The sequence below is a fragment of the Bufo gargarizans genome, chromosome 4, assembly GCF_014858855.1.
Source record: "Bufo gargarizans isolate SCDJY-AF-19 chromosome 4, ASM1485885v1, whole genome shotgun sequence".
NCBI classification, from domain to species: domain Eukaryota; kingdom Metazoa; phylum Chordata; class Amphibia; order Anura; family Bufonidae; genus Bufo; species Bufo gargarizans.
This window is the reverse complement of record NC_058083.1, coordinates 77,851,344-77,864,903: the sequence shown is the minus strand read 5'-3', so window position 1 is coordinate 77,864,903 and position 13,560 is coordinate 77,851,344. Positions and strand designations below refer to the sequence as shown.

Here is a 13,560-nt window from a genome sequence, read left to right as displayed (position 1 = left end):
AACCATTTCAAATTAGCACATAATCAAGATCCGACAGGTCTCATTTTTGTAGCACTTGAAAAAGTAGACAGACACTGAGGGAGGGACCATATAATCAGAATGTCTAGATTAGAATCTAGAAGGATTTTTGAATTCAACGCCCTCTTACCTGCAGGCCTCAATGCCGAACCTGAAGTCTTCGGATTCCTGTAGATTAAGGGTGGGTGCCCTCCACCAACAAGATATTGGGTTATCCAGTTGGTGTACTGATCTCTCCTTGGTGGGTGCCCCCCACTCATTTAGTGTCCTTGATACTGATCTCCCTATAAATACAAACATAAATAAATCATTTGAAATGGCATAGGTGAACGAAACAAAAACATAAAATTGCCAGTAATAAAAAAAATCTCCCTTCGAAAAACATAAGACGTCCAAATACCGCATGTAAATTGCAAAAATAATATATGATATATGTGGATAAAATTGAAGTCAATGAGTATGATTATGTTCTATCATTTATGGTTTTTGTTTTGTTGTTTTTTTTCATTATTCATTTTTCTCATATTTTTCATTTTTTAGTAGTGGTGTCTATGGTGCGTCAGTCAGTAGTAAATACTTCTGATGGATATAAGCTGTGAAACTACATAATAACTGAGAGATCTATTGAATAAAGGTCTCTACTAGAAATCGCACACAAAATGCATGCGATTAATATGTGTTTGCGTGCCCACCTTGGCCCACAAATCTGTTCTAATAGTGTTGTTACAAATAATACCACATCAATCATTAATGAGAAATGGATAACGGGATTGCTATAGAACAAATGAAGAACCATGTCGATGGGGAAGAGCCACCCCAATTTTGTGATGTAACCTTCATGACATACGTATGAGAGGGTATTTAAGGGTATGTGGAGCATAGGGGAAATAACCACTGAAGAGGAAGCAAGTTTAAAGCTCCGAAACGCGTCTGGTCGCGAATACCTCCAATGCAAGTACCCTCATAAGGACATATATGATGTGTAAATAAATGGAGCGCTCCAAAATCTGGAGCATCAACTACCAAGAACATACACATGCAGCCGGCTGTTCGGCTTCGGACCCATTGAGCACGTGAGACGCCGATCGATCCCCTGGTTCATACAGGGAAGCAGCGCGGTTGTAACATTTGTTGCTAGCAGAAGACACGGAGGTGAGTAATAGTTACACTGCGCAACAGTGGGGTCCATCAAGGACATCTAACTGTATATACAAGAACAGTGGGGTCTGAGACTATCATACAAAGCGGAACAGTCACAATAACCAACCTTTGCTTTGACACTGCTTGATATATATCCAATTACCCTGCATTAAGATTGTGATTCAATCTCAATACTCTGTACATCATTTACAGCATTATGGACAGTAAGCAGTCGTCCATTTGAATATTAAAATCAATTGCACATAATAGACTGCACCTAATGAACTATTATAAGCTATAATATATGCGCTAGGACACTGTACAATATATGGTGGTAATTCTCCATCAGAGAACTATATAAGCACGGCCTAATCTATTTGGAGATCGCTTACTGTTTTTATTTGCCATTTGATCAATTTTTTATCAATTTTTATCATTTGTATTTGTGATGGCCTTTTATCATAAATGTGTTTTTTTTTTTTGTTTTTTTTTTATAAATACTGTATAATTCTATTGAGCCCTGAATCCGTGCCATCCATATGACGTAACCATGCGGCAAGTTAGTAGTGATCTGGATGTAGCATTATCTCCTTTTACAGGAAAGGGTTAAAAAAAAGCCTGTCATCTGGGAACCGCTGTGAGGTTTGTGCACAGTGCACCATAGAGCCGAGTGATTTAGTAATACAGATTTGTGGGAAAATGTTTATTAGAACTTGTAATTTGTTCCTTTAACTCTCTGCTCACTTTGGGCTGCGGAGTCCAGTTGGTGGTCCTATCAGTGACTGGCAGTCTCTTCCTGATGAGTGTACATAGCAGTCACTGGTGGGACCGCCTTCTGGACTGCTAATAGTAAAAGATTTGAAACCGCACTGCTTATGATTCAGTCAAACGCTGCACAGGTGAAAGAATCAGGTGCAGCGTTTGACTGAATCATAAGCAGCGCGGTTTCAAATCGTTTACTATATGACTCTTGAGTGTGAATTACCCACCACACTACACCGGAACCAGCAGCGAAAGTAACTGTCCCTGTTCTGGGACACAGGACTGACATTTTCTATTTTACTTTATTTTATTCTGGACTGCTAAGCCCAGAACGGGCAGAGATTTAAAGGAAGTCCTAATAAGTATTTCCCCACAAAACTATATATCGCTCCGCTCAGCTTTAGCATGCACTGTGCACCGACTCCTGCTCTGTAACCTGCTGCAGGGTTTTCTATTAAAGGGAACATGTCACCCTGAAAATGCAAAGTTATCCGCATGCAGCATGTTATAGAGCAGGAGGAGCTAAGTCGTTTGATTTACAGTTTTTGGGATAAAACTTGTACTTTATACATGTAAATTCCTGGCTGTGAAGTCCCGGAGGCGGTCCTATCACGGACAGCCTCCCCTATATGACTGTGTATACAGCTGTCAGTCACTGATAGGACCGCCTCCTGGACTTCACAGCCCAGAACGAGCACGAATTTACATGTATGAATTACAGGTTTTACTGAATCTTTTTCCCTTAAAACTATCTATCAATCTGCTCAGCTCCTCCCGCTCAATAACATACTGCCTGGAGCCCAGACACCATGTTAAATGTGACAGGTGACTTACTGTAATGACCAGCGTCACGCACAGGGAGGGAAAAGGGAAAGCCCTGCCCAAGGGAGAGGGAAAGGTGGTGACCCCTGACTCACCTTGCGGCTGGCACCTGACTGCCCTGACGTCCCTAGACGTGTTCCTCACCCGTGCGGCAATCACGTGCCTAAACCCTGGCTTTCCCTAAAATGAGCCCTAGATAGTGAACGGGCCGGTGGGATCGCTAGTCCGCACCACTGACACGAAGAGGGAAACACCAGGGAGAGGACAGACACTACAGACAAACGCATAAACCCAGGTGGGCGACCACAGCAGACCACAAAGGTCCAACAGGGATCCGGAGGGAAACGTTCTGGACCAACAACCAGAGAACGCAGCAACACAGCTCCAGTGGGTCAGCATAGAAGTCCAGGCAGAAAGCTCAATATCTGGCAACCAGAGAAGTGTGAGAGGGGAATATAAGGAGGTTGGGAGTGCTGGACAAGGAACAGCTGAGGAGAAGGCGCTACGGATCCCTGAGTGAGCCAAAAAGGGTTGCAAAGCAAACCCAGAAAGCTACCATAAGGAAACAGCCCTATCTTACATAGAGCGCGCAGCCAACCGCTGCGACTTCCTGACCCCGGGTATAACGGAGTCAGGCGTGGGTCTTGACACCCTCGTGACACTTACCCTTCCCCTTCGTGGTCACATGCCTATTGACAACGCCACATGGAAGTTGAAGGCAGATTGTTGAACTGATGGGTATTTTATGTCTAGGGGAGTCGGTTTCCTGAACAGCCCCACTAAGATCAACTGGATGAAAGCCTACTAGCTAGCTGGTTTGCCTAGAAAGAAGTCACGTGACGCGTCACTGCTGCAGCCAGTCATTGGCTGCAGTGGTCATGTGACCCATGTCAAACCAGATGTTGGCGCAGGTACTCCTGGGACTAGCGTCAAACGAAGGGGAAGTGTTGGAGCCGGGAACCAGTGAGGTAAATATGCTCACCACCGCAGTACTGGCCATGTGGGGGGAGGGGGGGCTGAAAAAATACACAGCAAAGGTGGAATACCCCTTTAAAGTGCTTTCCTCCAACAAAAGTGTCATCACAAGGTAGAGGCGAGTCGGATAGCAATGACACCCCCTTCTCTAGCGATGCAGAAATAACTTTGGTGGGCATTTGGCTACTAAGTATATGTAAATAGCTGTAAATGCCATTCCTTAAGATATGAGTGAAGGTGTAAGGCAGGAGAGCCTTCAGATTACGTCCTGAGATTACCTGTGCTCGAGTCTCGTACAGAGGCGCCTGACTATAAAGCTTTTAGATGTAGCACACGTCTTCATATCACGTGTTAATCACCCGTAGACATATCTGTCGAGCTTAGAAGGATCAATTACCGGGCTGGAGCTGAGCAGGGAATAGACGGCGGCAGCAGACTGCTAAAAAGCTTTTAATGGTATAATGGAGCATCTCTGCACTCTCATTACTGTAGAAGAGGGACAGCTCGGCAAGGGTTAATAAATGCACTTTCCAGAGCTGTGCCAGCGTGCTGTAGAAGCGTAATTTATGATGGAGAAGAATGTCATGGCTGCTGGAGGAGGACATTTTAATCACCTTAATGGTGTCACATGTAGAGTTAATGGCCCCCTTTGAGTCTTTGTTTCTGGGGAGGGAGAGCTCACAGGTACTATTAGCAGCGTCTGTGGAAAATGCGCCGTTCCCATGCCGGAAGAAATGAACGCCGTTTGTAATTCTGCCTTTCATTCCTTACCGAGAAATGTTTTTCGGGGGGGGGGGTTTGTCTTGTTGGGGCGTTTAGGGGACATAAAGAACGTTACATAAACCAATGCAACATGTGAATTTGTCCTAATTTAAAAATAAAAAGGATTTCTGCCATAAAATGACGTACATGTTCTGTAACTGGTAATATAGTAGTGCCAGCGTATAATCATGAAATAAAGTAAAATTAAACTAACCCTAACCTCCAAAAAGATATTAGAATATATCCAAATGAACCTCTAGGAGCAACGGGGGCGTTACCGTTACACCTAGAGGCTCTGCTCTCTCTGCAACTGCTGCCCCCTCTGCTCTTTGATTGACAGGGCTAGACAGTGTAGATGTCATCACATCTGGCCCTGGCTTCTTCTAAAGTCAATCAAAGTGCAGAGGGCGCAGCAGTTGCAGAGAGAGCAGAGCCTCTAGGTGTAATGACAACGCCCCCGTTGCTCCTAGAGTCTCATTTGCACATAATAAAACATAACTTTTCTCAGCAATGCGGACACATATGAACATGGGACCAACACAGATGCCTTCAGCTGCCATGTGCACATGTAACAGGTAAGCCAGTGTCATAGGTGCAAATCTGCTGACAGATGCCCTTTAGGGTCCATTCACACGTCTGCAAAATGGGCCGCATCCATTCCACAATTTTGCGGAACTGGTGCGGACCCGTTCATTTTTAATTGGGCCTGCAAAAGATTTGGACAGCACACTGTGCATCCGCACTTCCGTTCCGCAGCCCCACAAAAAAATAGAACATGTCCTATTCTTGTCCGCAGCCACGAACAAGAAAAGGCATTTCTATCATAGTGCCGGCCATGTGCAGTTTTCTGGAAGTACAATATTGATGATGGGTCATTGGTATCAGATTGGGGGGCGTCAGACTACCGACACCTCCTTTTCCCCCAAACAATCAATGCAGCCTCCTCACAGCATGCCAAGCACAGCGCCATACTTTGTATAGTGTCTGTATTTGCTATTGCAGGTCAGGCCTTTGTGCTTGAATGAGACTAAGCTGCAGAAAAGTCATGTGACTGATGGATGTGACATCATAGGTCAGCTGATCGACAGGGGTGCCGGGATTCTGACCCCCACCAATCAGATATTGATGACCTACCATGTGGATGCTTAAAAGGGTTTTCCGAGACTTTACTATTGATGACCTATCCTCATCAGTGTCTGATCTGTGGGGGTCCGACACGTGGGACCTCCTCCGCTCAGCTTGTTTGGGAAGGCACTGTGTTCTTCTCTCAACTCGCCAAGCACAGCACCGTACATTGTATAGCGGATTTCTACTTCCCCATGCTGTGATCCACCTATACTGGAAACTTATCAGCCTCTTCTGTAAAGTCTGTTCAGCCATTTCTTAATTCTGTACCGCTGTGTTAAAGGGGTTAAAGTTCGATATCCAGAATCCCTGCCGATAAGCTGTTTGAGAAGGCAGCAACGCCTGCAGTAGCGCTGCGGTCTTTTCGCTGCTTTCGCTAGGCTGAGTGATGCCATGTTCATCGGTCACATGGCCTAGGCACCACTCGGGCCCATTCAGGACCCCCACTGTTTTTGGCCACATGGTATGTACAGTGGGACAGATTTCCTAACACTGTTCAGGGTATAAATTCCAATATTTGGTTCCAGCATAGTAACAGAATACTGGAATTGCTGGTTCCAGCATATGCTAGACACTGCCGGCGCCCAACGGATCCCATTCACTATAAAGGGGTCCAGCACTAGTACCTGCATTCTGCTGGACAATATGCTGCTGCATGCAGGAACAGAATACTGGAGCTTAACCCGCAATGGGAACCTAGCCTTAGACAGACCATCTTAACCTGTGCCAGGTTTATCCCAGTGGCTGAGGCTGGATGATAAATCTGGGGCATATTTAGTCTGTCTAGCCACACATTTGCTGGCTTAGTTTACCTAAACAATGCACCACATTTTGGCTCAAAATGTTGCAGCTACACCACTCCACTCCCCCTTGTCAGACAAGCCACAAAAATAAGTGTCTACAACAGCGGATAAATGTGTGTGTGTTAGTTTTTTTGTTTCGTTTTTTACGCAATTTGCACCAGAATTATGGCACGTTTTGAATTTTAAATCTCCCCTATTGTCGTTCAAGTTTTACCTGTAGAAGCCACATTGCAAAACCGTGGCAATTCATGGTAAAACTCGTGTGGCTTTACTTAGTGGTAATTGGCCTCATGGCTTACTACAACTACTGGTAAACTCAGCCTTGTTGCTGCATTACAGCTGGTATTATTGGGTGTCACCCAACTTTATCAACACTAAACCACATACTTAATCCATCACAACAGCATGGCTATGCAGAAGAAGAGTCCAGATGCTGAACCAAACTCGCCTGCAGTCCAGACCTTTCACCAACGGAAAACATTTGGTGCATCATGTATCGAAAAAAACGTCAAAGAAAACCCAGGACTGTTGAGCAGTGTGACACAGTGAGGGGTTGTATCTGGCAAGGCAGGTATTTTCCTCCCAGCATGTGTGGCTGGGCTGGTTTCCAGCCAGGTGAGGTCAAATACCAGACCAGAGTTTTGGCAGCACCTGGCTGTCCTTAAATAGGTAGCTGGGCTCAGCAGAGATGTCTCTGTTTTTGGGATCTGAGGCTTTGTGCCATGCTGGAGGGCCGAGAGCTGCATGCTGGAGAAACAGGCCCCCTAAAGCCTGCCATGGACTACTGGAGGCAGAACTGCCTGCAAAGTGACTTGTGTGTGAATTAACACCAAGGCTGCAAAACTACGTGCTGTTTTGTGCAATTGCCTTAAGTGTGAATAAACACTGATGTTTGAGTTAAGAACTTGTACTTTGCCTCTGTACTGCGCCCGCTTACCCTTTCTACTAGAGCGAAACCCCACAGCAGCTAGAATCCTCATCCGCATCTGATCAGCGGGGGTCCGAAACCCAGGACCGCCGCCGATCAGCTGTTTGAGAAGGCAGCGGCGTTCCAGCAGCGCCGCTGCCTTCTCAAACAGCTGATCGGCGGGAGTCCCAGGTGTAGGACCCCCGCCGATCAGATGCTGATGATCTATCCAGAGGATAGATCATCAGTTTAAACAAAGTGCCGAACCCCTTTAAGCACAGTATTAAATGAGAAAAGGGACAAGAAACAAGTCTCAGGAAGTAAGTCAGTCTTAGCATAATAAGTAAAAGAAACAATGTACAAAGCAAGAGTCTTGTAATGATGGAAATCGGAGTAGAGACCTCCTAGAGAGGCTGGTGCAGCCAACTAGAAGAATAGGTGTTAAAAGGAATGGTAAGGAGGGGGATGGCCACCTTTCACCAGTAGACATGGATAAAACAGGAAGACTGGAATGACAGATAACATGAACGGCCTATACAGAATGTAAACCAGGGAGAAAAGGTGGGGGGAGTTCTCACAGGATGGCAGATGTACTTGGTCATTCTATGGCATAAGTGTACGACCCACAGAAAGTAGAGAACCACTTTGTTGGTCTGCGAAACATAAGTTGAACCAAGAACTAAACGGACCATAGCAGCTGTCTAGAAACACACTTTTCAGAAGTTAAGATGATTAGACTTCGATATGATTAACGAAAAAGTAACCTCCAAGATCGTATTCTGTCAATCTGCCAGTATACAGGTTACTTTTTCGTTAATCATATAGAAGTCTAATCATCTTAACTTCTGAAAAATCTAGAGTGTTTCTTTTAGGCAGCTGCTAGGGTCTGTTTAGTAGACGGGAACAAAAAGCCGATCAGTCCCACTCTCCAGGAATTCTCAGGATCCTCCTACCTAAGTAGTGTTTCCCATGGATCTTTCCAGAGATTATAACCAGTTACTAAATTGATGAGAAGGTAGCCCCAGATCCAAAGGTACAAATTAGAACTGGCTTAGTTGTCTATTGCAACCAATCAGATTCCACCTTTTAAATTTTCAGAGCTCTTTTAAAAAATGTAAGGTAGAATCTGGTTGCTATGGGCAACTCAGTCTGTTTTCCTTTGCACCAGATTTGATAAATCTCCCCAATGTATTATTAACCTGCGACAGGCCCACCATATATGTTACCTATCACCTAATAATTGACAGCCTCTACAGTTGGAGGAGTAGCCCAGTACTGCATTAGGCTATCCTGGATGGGTCTAAATCCCAGCGGAATAGCACTTTAAAAGCTACTCCGAGCATTAGTGTTTTGGGCACTCCTACTGGTGGATTCCCAAATTTGTTTCCATTGCTCATCCAATTGAGTTAAGCCTAGATCTGATTCCCAGTTGGAAACATAGGACAATTGGGTTCTATAAGAGGTGTGCACTAGGTTCGAGTACATTTGTGTAATAAGGACCCTAGCATCTGGGTGGCAGAGTCAGTACAATTCAGAAGAGGAAAGTTCTAAGGGAGTTTCTTAAGGGTACTTGCCGGATCACTCTGCCGCAAGTGTGAAAATAGCCTTAGATGGGAGCTCAAATAAGCTCTGTAGGAAGGTTAAAAGTGGAAAGGAGGTGGTAGACCTTAGTAAGTCCATTATTTGTCCTGAACCTTAACAATACTGGTGAGTCATATCCTGGGGGAAGTAGAGGGTTTTTCAATAGTGGTAATAAGGTAAGATGTGGGGAAATCAATTGGGCCAAATATTTAGCGGCCAGATTTTGAGTGTTTAGTAATGGGATTGAATCTATGGACAAGGGAGTGGCTTCCATGGCTCCAAGTGAGAGCCAGGCTGGGGCATTTTGATATGTGTTCTATTGTGAATAAAATATGGGTCCATGAGATTTATAAATCATTGGGTTTTTATTTAGACTTTTTTACTTGGCATCCCAACCTTTTTGGAATTGAGCATTTCTGTTATCCTGTCCCCGTTTCACCAGTTGTCCTCCCTTGGGCTTCTTTTTGTAGGTACTAACCTCTGCATACCGAGAACACCCCACAAAACATGCTGTGACCCAGTTATCTAAGCATCAATATTTGGAACTCAGCCCTGTAATCCATATACTTGCTTGTTTGGCCCAGAACATCAACTTCAAGAATTGACTGTCCACTTGCTGTTGAAATCTGCCCTCAGACGATAAGATCTGCTTGCAGATCACTGCTAATTGCTGTGCCGTCCCTGTAAATGCTACCCGTAGGCGTAGACAATGCGCTGCTGCTGGACTACATTATGTACAGGCAGCCTTCCCACTTCAGATGCCATTGTCACAAGTTTCAGTGTTTTTCACTTCACTTCAGTGGTTTTAAATATTGATAGCCTATCTTCAGGATGGGTCATCAATATTAGATCGGTGGGGGTCCACCTCACTCACCGATCAGCTCTTTCGGGCAATTGCTGGAAAGTATATAGTGGACAGAAGACTCAATCACTCTGTAATTTCCTGCAGCTATGCTCTCGTTCACTTGAAGCACCTTCTGGTTCCATCCACTCTGCAGTTTCCGGATGCCCAAAACACCTTGATCGGTGGGGGTACTAGGTGCCTAACTCCCACTCATCTGATAGTGATCATTTATCCTATGGTAGGCAATCAATATCTAAGTTCTGGAGATCCCTTTAAGGTTACAGCTGGCCAGTGTATGTGAGGAATGTCTTTCAAAGTCATGTTATGTCCCTCAGTGATTTATAATGCTATTTATTGAGTAAAAATGCCTTAAAGGATAACTGTCTTTTTTTTTTTTTTTTTTGCTAGTTTATTAGAGCTAGGCATGTATACCTGAGTTAGTCTGTCAGTGATTGCCAAAAGATCTGTAATTACCTTATAATAACAGCTATAATGTCTCCTGTCCCTTTCCACTGCTCCCTTAAAAGACGGTTGCTATGGCTCATCTGTCTCTGGCTAGGAAGACAGAGGGGCGGTCCTTCACACTGCATGCCTGCATTAGGCTTCAGAGTGAGGAGGCGTGTCTCTCAGTAATCCAATCTGATTGGCTGGCAGGAAGCTGCTGGCTACAGCAAGTTTGTATGTGACCTGAGGGAATGCAGTTTTGGCCTCAGAGAACTGGCAGAGGAGACATTTTGAGAAGATCCTCATAATGTAGGATTCAAAACAGCCATAACGAAGGGGAAAACTCAAGGAAAACAGTGGTAAGTGAAGAAACTAAAGATTGCTTTATGCATAATGCTGCTGCTGCAGTAACATATGCTAAAATTGTTTTTTTTTTTAATGAAAATATGATAGTTATCCTTTAAGTTCGCTCAGTTCCTTTATTAAATTCATTCCGAGGCATATGAAAAATGCTGCGCCTCCCCCCCATAATATATGCAGCCTGCTCCTGATTTCACCCTCGGTAAAATGTAGGACATTAACAGCTCTGAAAATGAAGGGGGGTGTACTGTTTGTAATATTGTTGGTGTCTTCTGCTCGCTCTAAACAGCGCCTCATGCTTGGCTTCACTTACTGCCTAATTATACGTACAGCTTTGACAAATGACATCGCGGCTTTCCTGGCCATCTTTACTGACCTTGTCATCATTACTGATGACTAGATCGAGCCGCTTCAAGCAAATGAAGCAGCTGAGCATTTTATTCGCATCATTTATTAGTTACTATCTTCCGTTCTCTTCCCACAGAATAGTAAGAATTGGCGGGCGGCAGTTGACCTGAGTGGGAGGCTTCTGAATGCCCACGGGCAAGGGTATGGCAAGAGCGGTCAGCCAACCAACCACACCACCGACTCGCTGCAGGTGAGAACGCTGTTTATTGCTTGAAGGAAAGCGCTAATTGTGCAAAGAATAATGGAGGTGTTGTCTACAGCAGCCGGTTAGGCTTTAGCTGTCATATTTTTGTGGTGGGCTTTTTTCCATCATTGGTTTGCATAAATGAGGTCCATTTTGATGGTGCTGACATGTTCTTGGTAAGTGTTTTTATCTTTCTGATAACTGAAAGGGGCTCTCCGCTTTGGTCCTTTAACAATATGTTGATCACAAGGTGTCCTCACGTTGGGACCCCAGCGAACAGGTGAAAACAGTAAGTGCTCCGATTCCCTGAAGTGCCACCAAGGTGGAAATAAAGTATTACACAATGCCCATTCAAATCCATGGTAACACAGCACAGGACAGGACCTGCAGAGCAAGAGACACTCTTGGTAACCAGCCGCTTCCCACTATGATGCAGATATGGGATCTCCCCCCCCCCCCCCCCCCCCCCCCCCATACTAAATTCCTTGACAGAGTACATGAAACTCAGTGTACTTAGAGGGCATCTGTCAGCAGATTTGTACCTATGAAATTGGCCGACCTGTTACATGTGCGCTTGGCAGCTGAAGGCCTCTGTGTTGGTCTCATGTTCATATGTGCTCGTAGTGCTGAGAAAAATTATGATTTAAAGGGAGTCTGTCACCAGCATTTCACTTTTTTAACCCTTCCCACAGCTCCCTAGCATGCTTACAGTTAATAAAAACGTTACCTCTGGCATCAATCCTGGACTTATAGAACCATCAAAAACGATCTTTATAGGATATGCAAATGAGGGCTCACAAGTGCCCAGGGCGGCATTACTCTCTTAGGTGCCCTGCTGGCTCAGCCTTTTCATTGCTTCCCCCCCCGCCCCTTCCTACCCTCCGCCCACCCATCCTTTCCCTCTGACCGCCTTTCTACTAACTTGTTATTCTGCCGATATCCCGCGCCTGCGCACTCATTCCTTTGGCCGGCTAACGACGCCAAAACACAACAAAGGAGGCGGTCCATCGGCACATGCGCATTAATTACTGTGATGCCGTACAAGGAATGGGCATCGCAGTGCGCATGCAGCGGCCAAAGGAATGAGTGCGCAGGTGCGGGATATCGGCAGAATAACGAGTTAGTAGAAAGGCGGTCAGAGGGAAAGGATGGGTGGGCGGAGGGTAGGAAGGGGCGGGGGGACGCAATGAAAAGGCTGAGCAAGCAGGGCACCTAAGAGAGTAACGCCGCCCCTGGGCACTTGCGAGCCCTAATTTGCATATCTTACATGCAGAATACAGGCTGCTGTAACCTTCCCTTATAGTACAGCTAGCACAGCCGAAGGAGATGTTTGATTGTAGAATTACAGGGAGTTGTTGTCTTTGTGTTAGGCTAGATTCAGACTGGCGCCTGAGTCTGGTATTCTGTTCCAGCATATGCCAGACACCGTTGGCGTCTGCCAGATCCCATTTACTATGATGGGGTCTATCTGGTTCCTGAGTGAGTACCAGCATTTTGCAGAATGAAATACCGTTTTAACATACTCTTAAGTGACTCTACCCTTGTCAAACCTGATCAAGACCCCTTTGTACTTTCTAGCAGTATACATTGTACCAGTGCCACTGATCTCATGCCACACAGGGTGTAAATCCACTACAAATTCGTGGCCAGATCTGCAATAGTTACATGTGGATTTGTCTTGAATTTCACAGTATGCATTGCAAAGGGTGAAATCTGCAGCATGAATCAATATACTGTGGATTTAAAATGTGTAGTTAGAATGACAATGTAGTTGATTGTAGTGAGGGAGAATTTTATTTTATTTTTTGTTTTGTTTTTGTTATTAGAGGCAGGCATGGGGAGAAGTGTCAACTGGGCGTTCCCCGCTTGCTTTTCCTCACTGCTTGATTAACAGGTCTCTTCCCTCCTCTGCTTGCAGTCACTTAGTAGGAATCTGTGGATAAAAATCACTTGACCAAGACAGATAATTATCCACAGAGAAATAAACAATGATGGTTGTTTACAGCAAGCGGAGATCTTGAAAGCCCAGTGGAATTGATACAGCACGTTACCACAAGCTGACAGTCACAAGAAATCCAACCCTGCGGGGGTTGGTGTTGGGTTGTAGCAACTTTCTTGTTGCAACACTACCCCAATCAGGTTAATTACTTGCAGGGGTTATCCTAGACTATGAAGTGTGTCCCCTATATGCCGGGCCCCTCACATTGAATCTACTTGCCTCGCTCCCTGCGCCGCTCCTGGTCCCCGCATCGCTGCTGCTGCTTCTCCCCGTGCGCGGATGAAAACATTCGGTGTTGGGGGGAGCAGCCAATGGCAGGAGGGGGCGGGGAGGAGTCTCCCTAGCATCGCAGGTGATGCTAGTTAGGCTCCTCCCTGTCCCCGCCTGCCATTGGCTGCTCCCCCCAACACCGAATGTTTACATCCG

General features: G+C 45.3%; 1 protein-coding gene across 1 annotated transcript in view; it reads left to right on the top strand.

Moving 5' to 3' along the window:
• TRAPPC12 (trafficking protein particle complex subunit 12) overlaps positions 1-13,560 on the top strand; it is a 113,377-nt gene that overhangs the window by 31,380 nt on the left and 68,437 nt on the right. Inside the window, 1 exon segment of the mRNA XM_044291251.1 lies at positions 11,028-11,141. Within this exon segment, the coding sequence (XP_044147186.1) occupies positions 11,028-11,141 (114 nt within the window).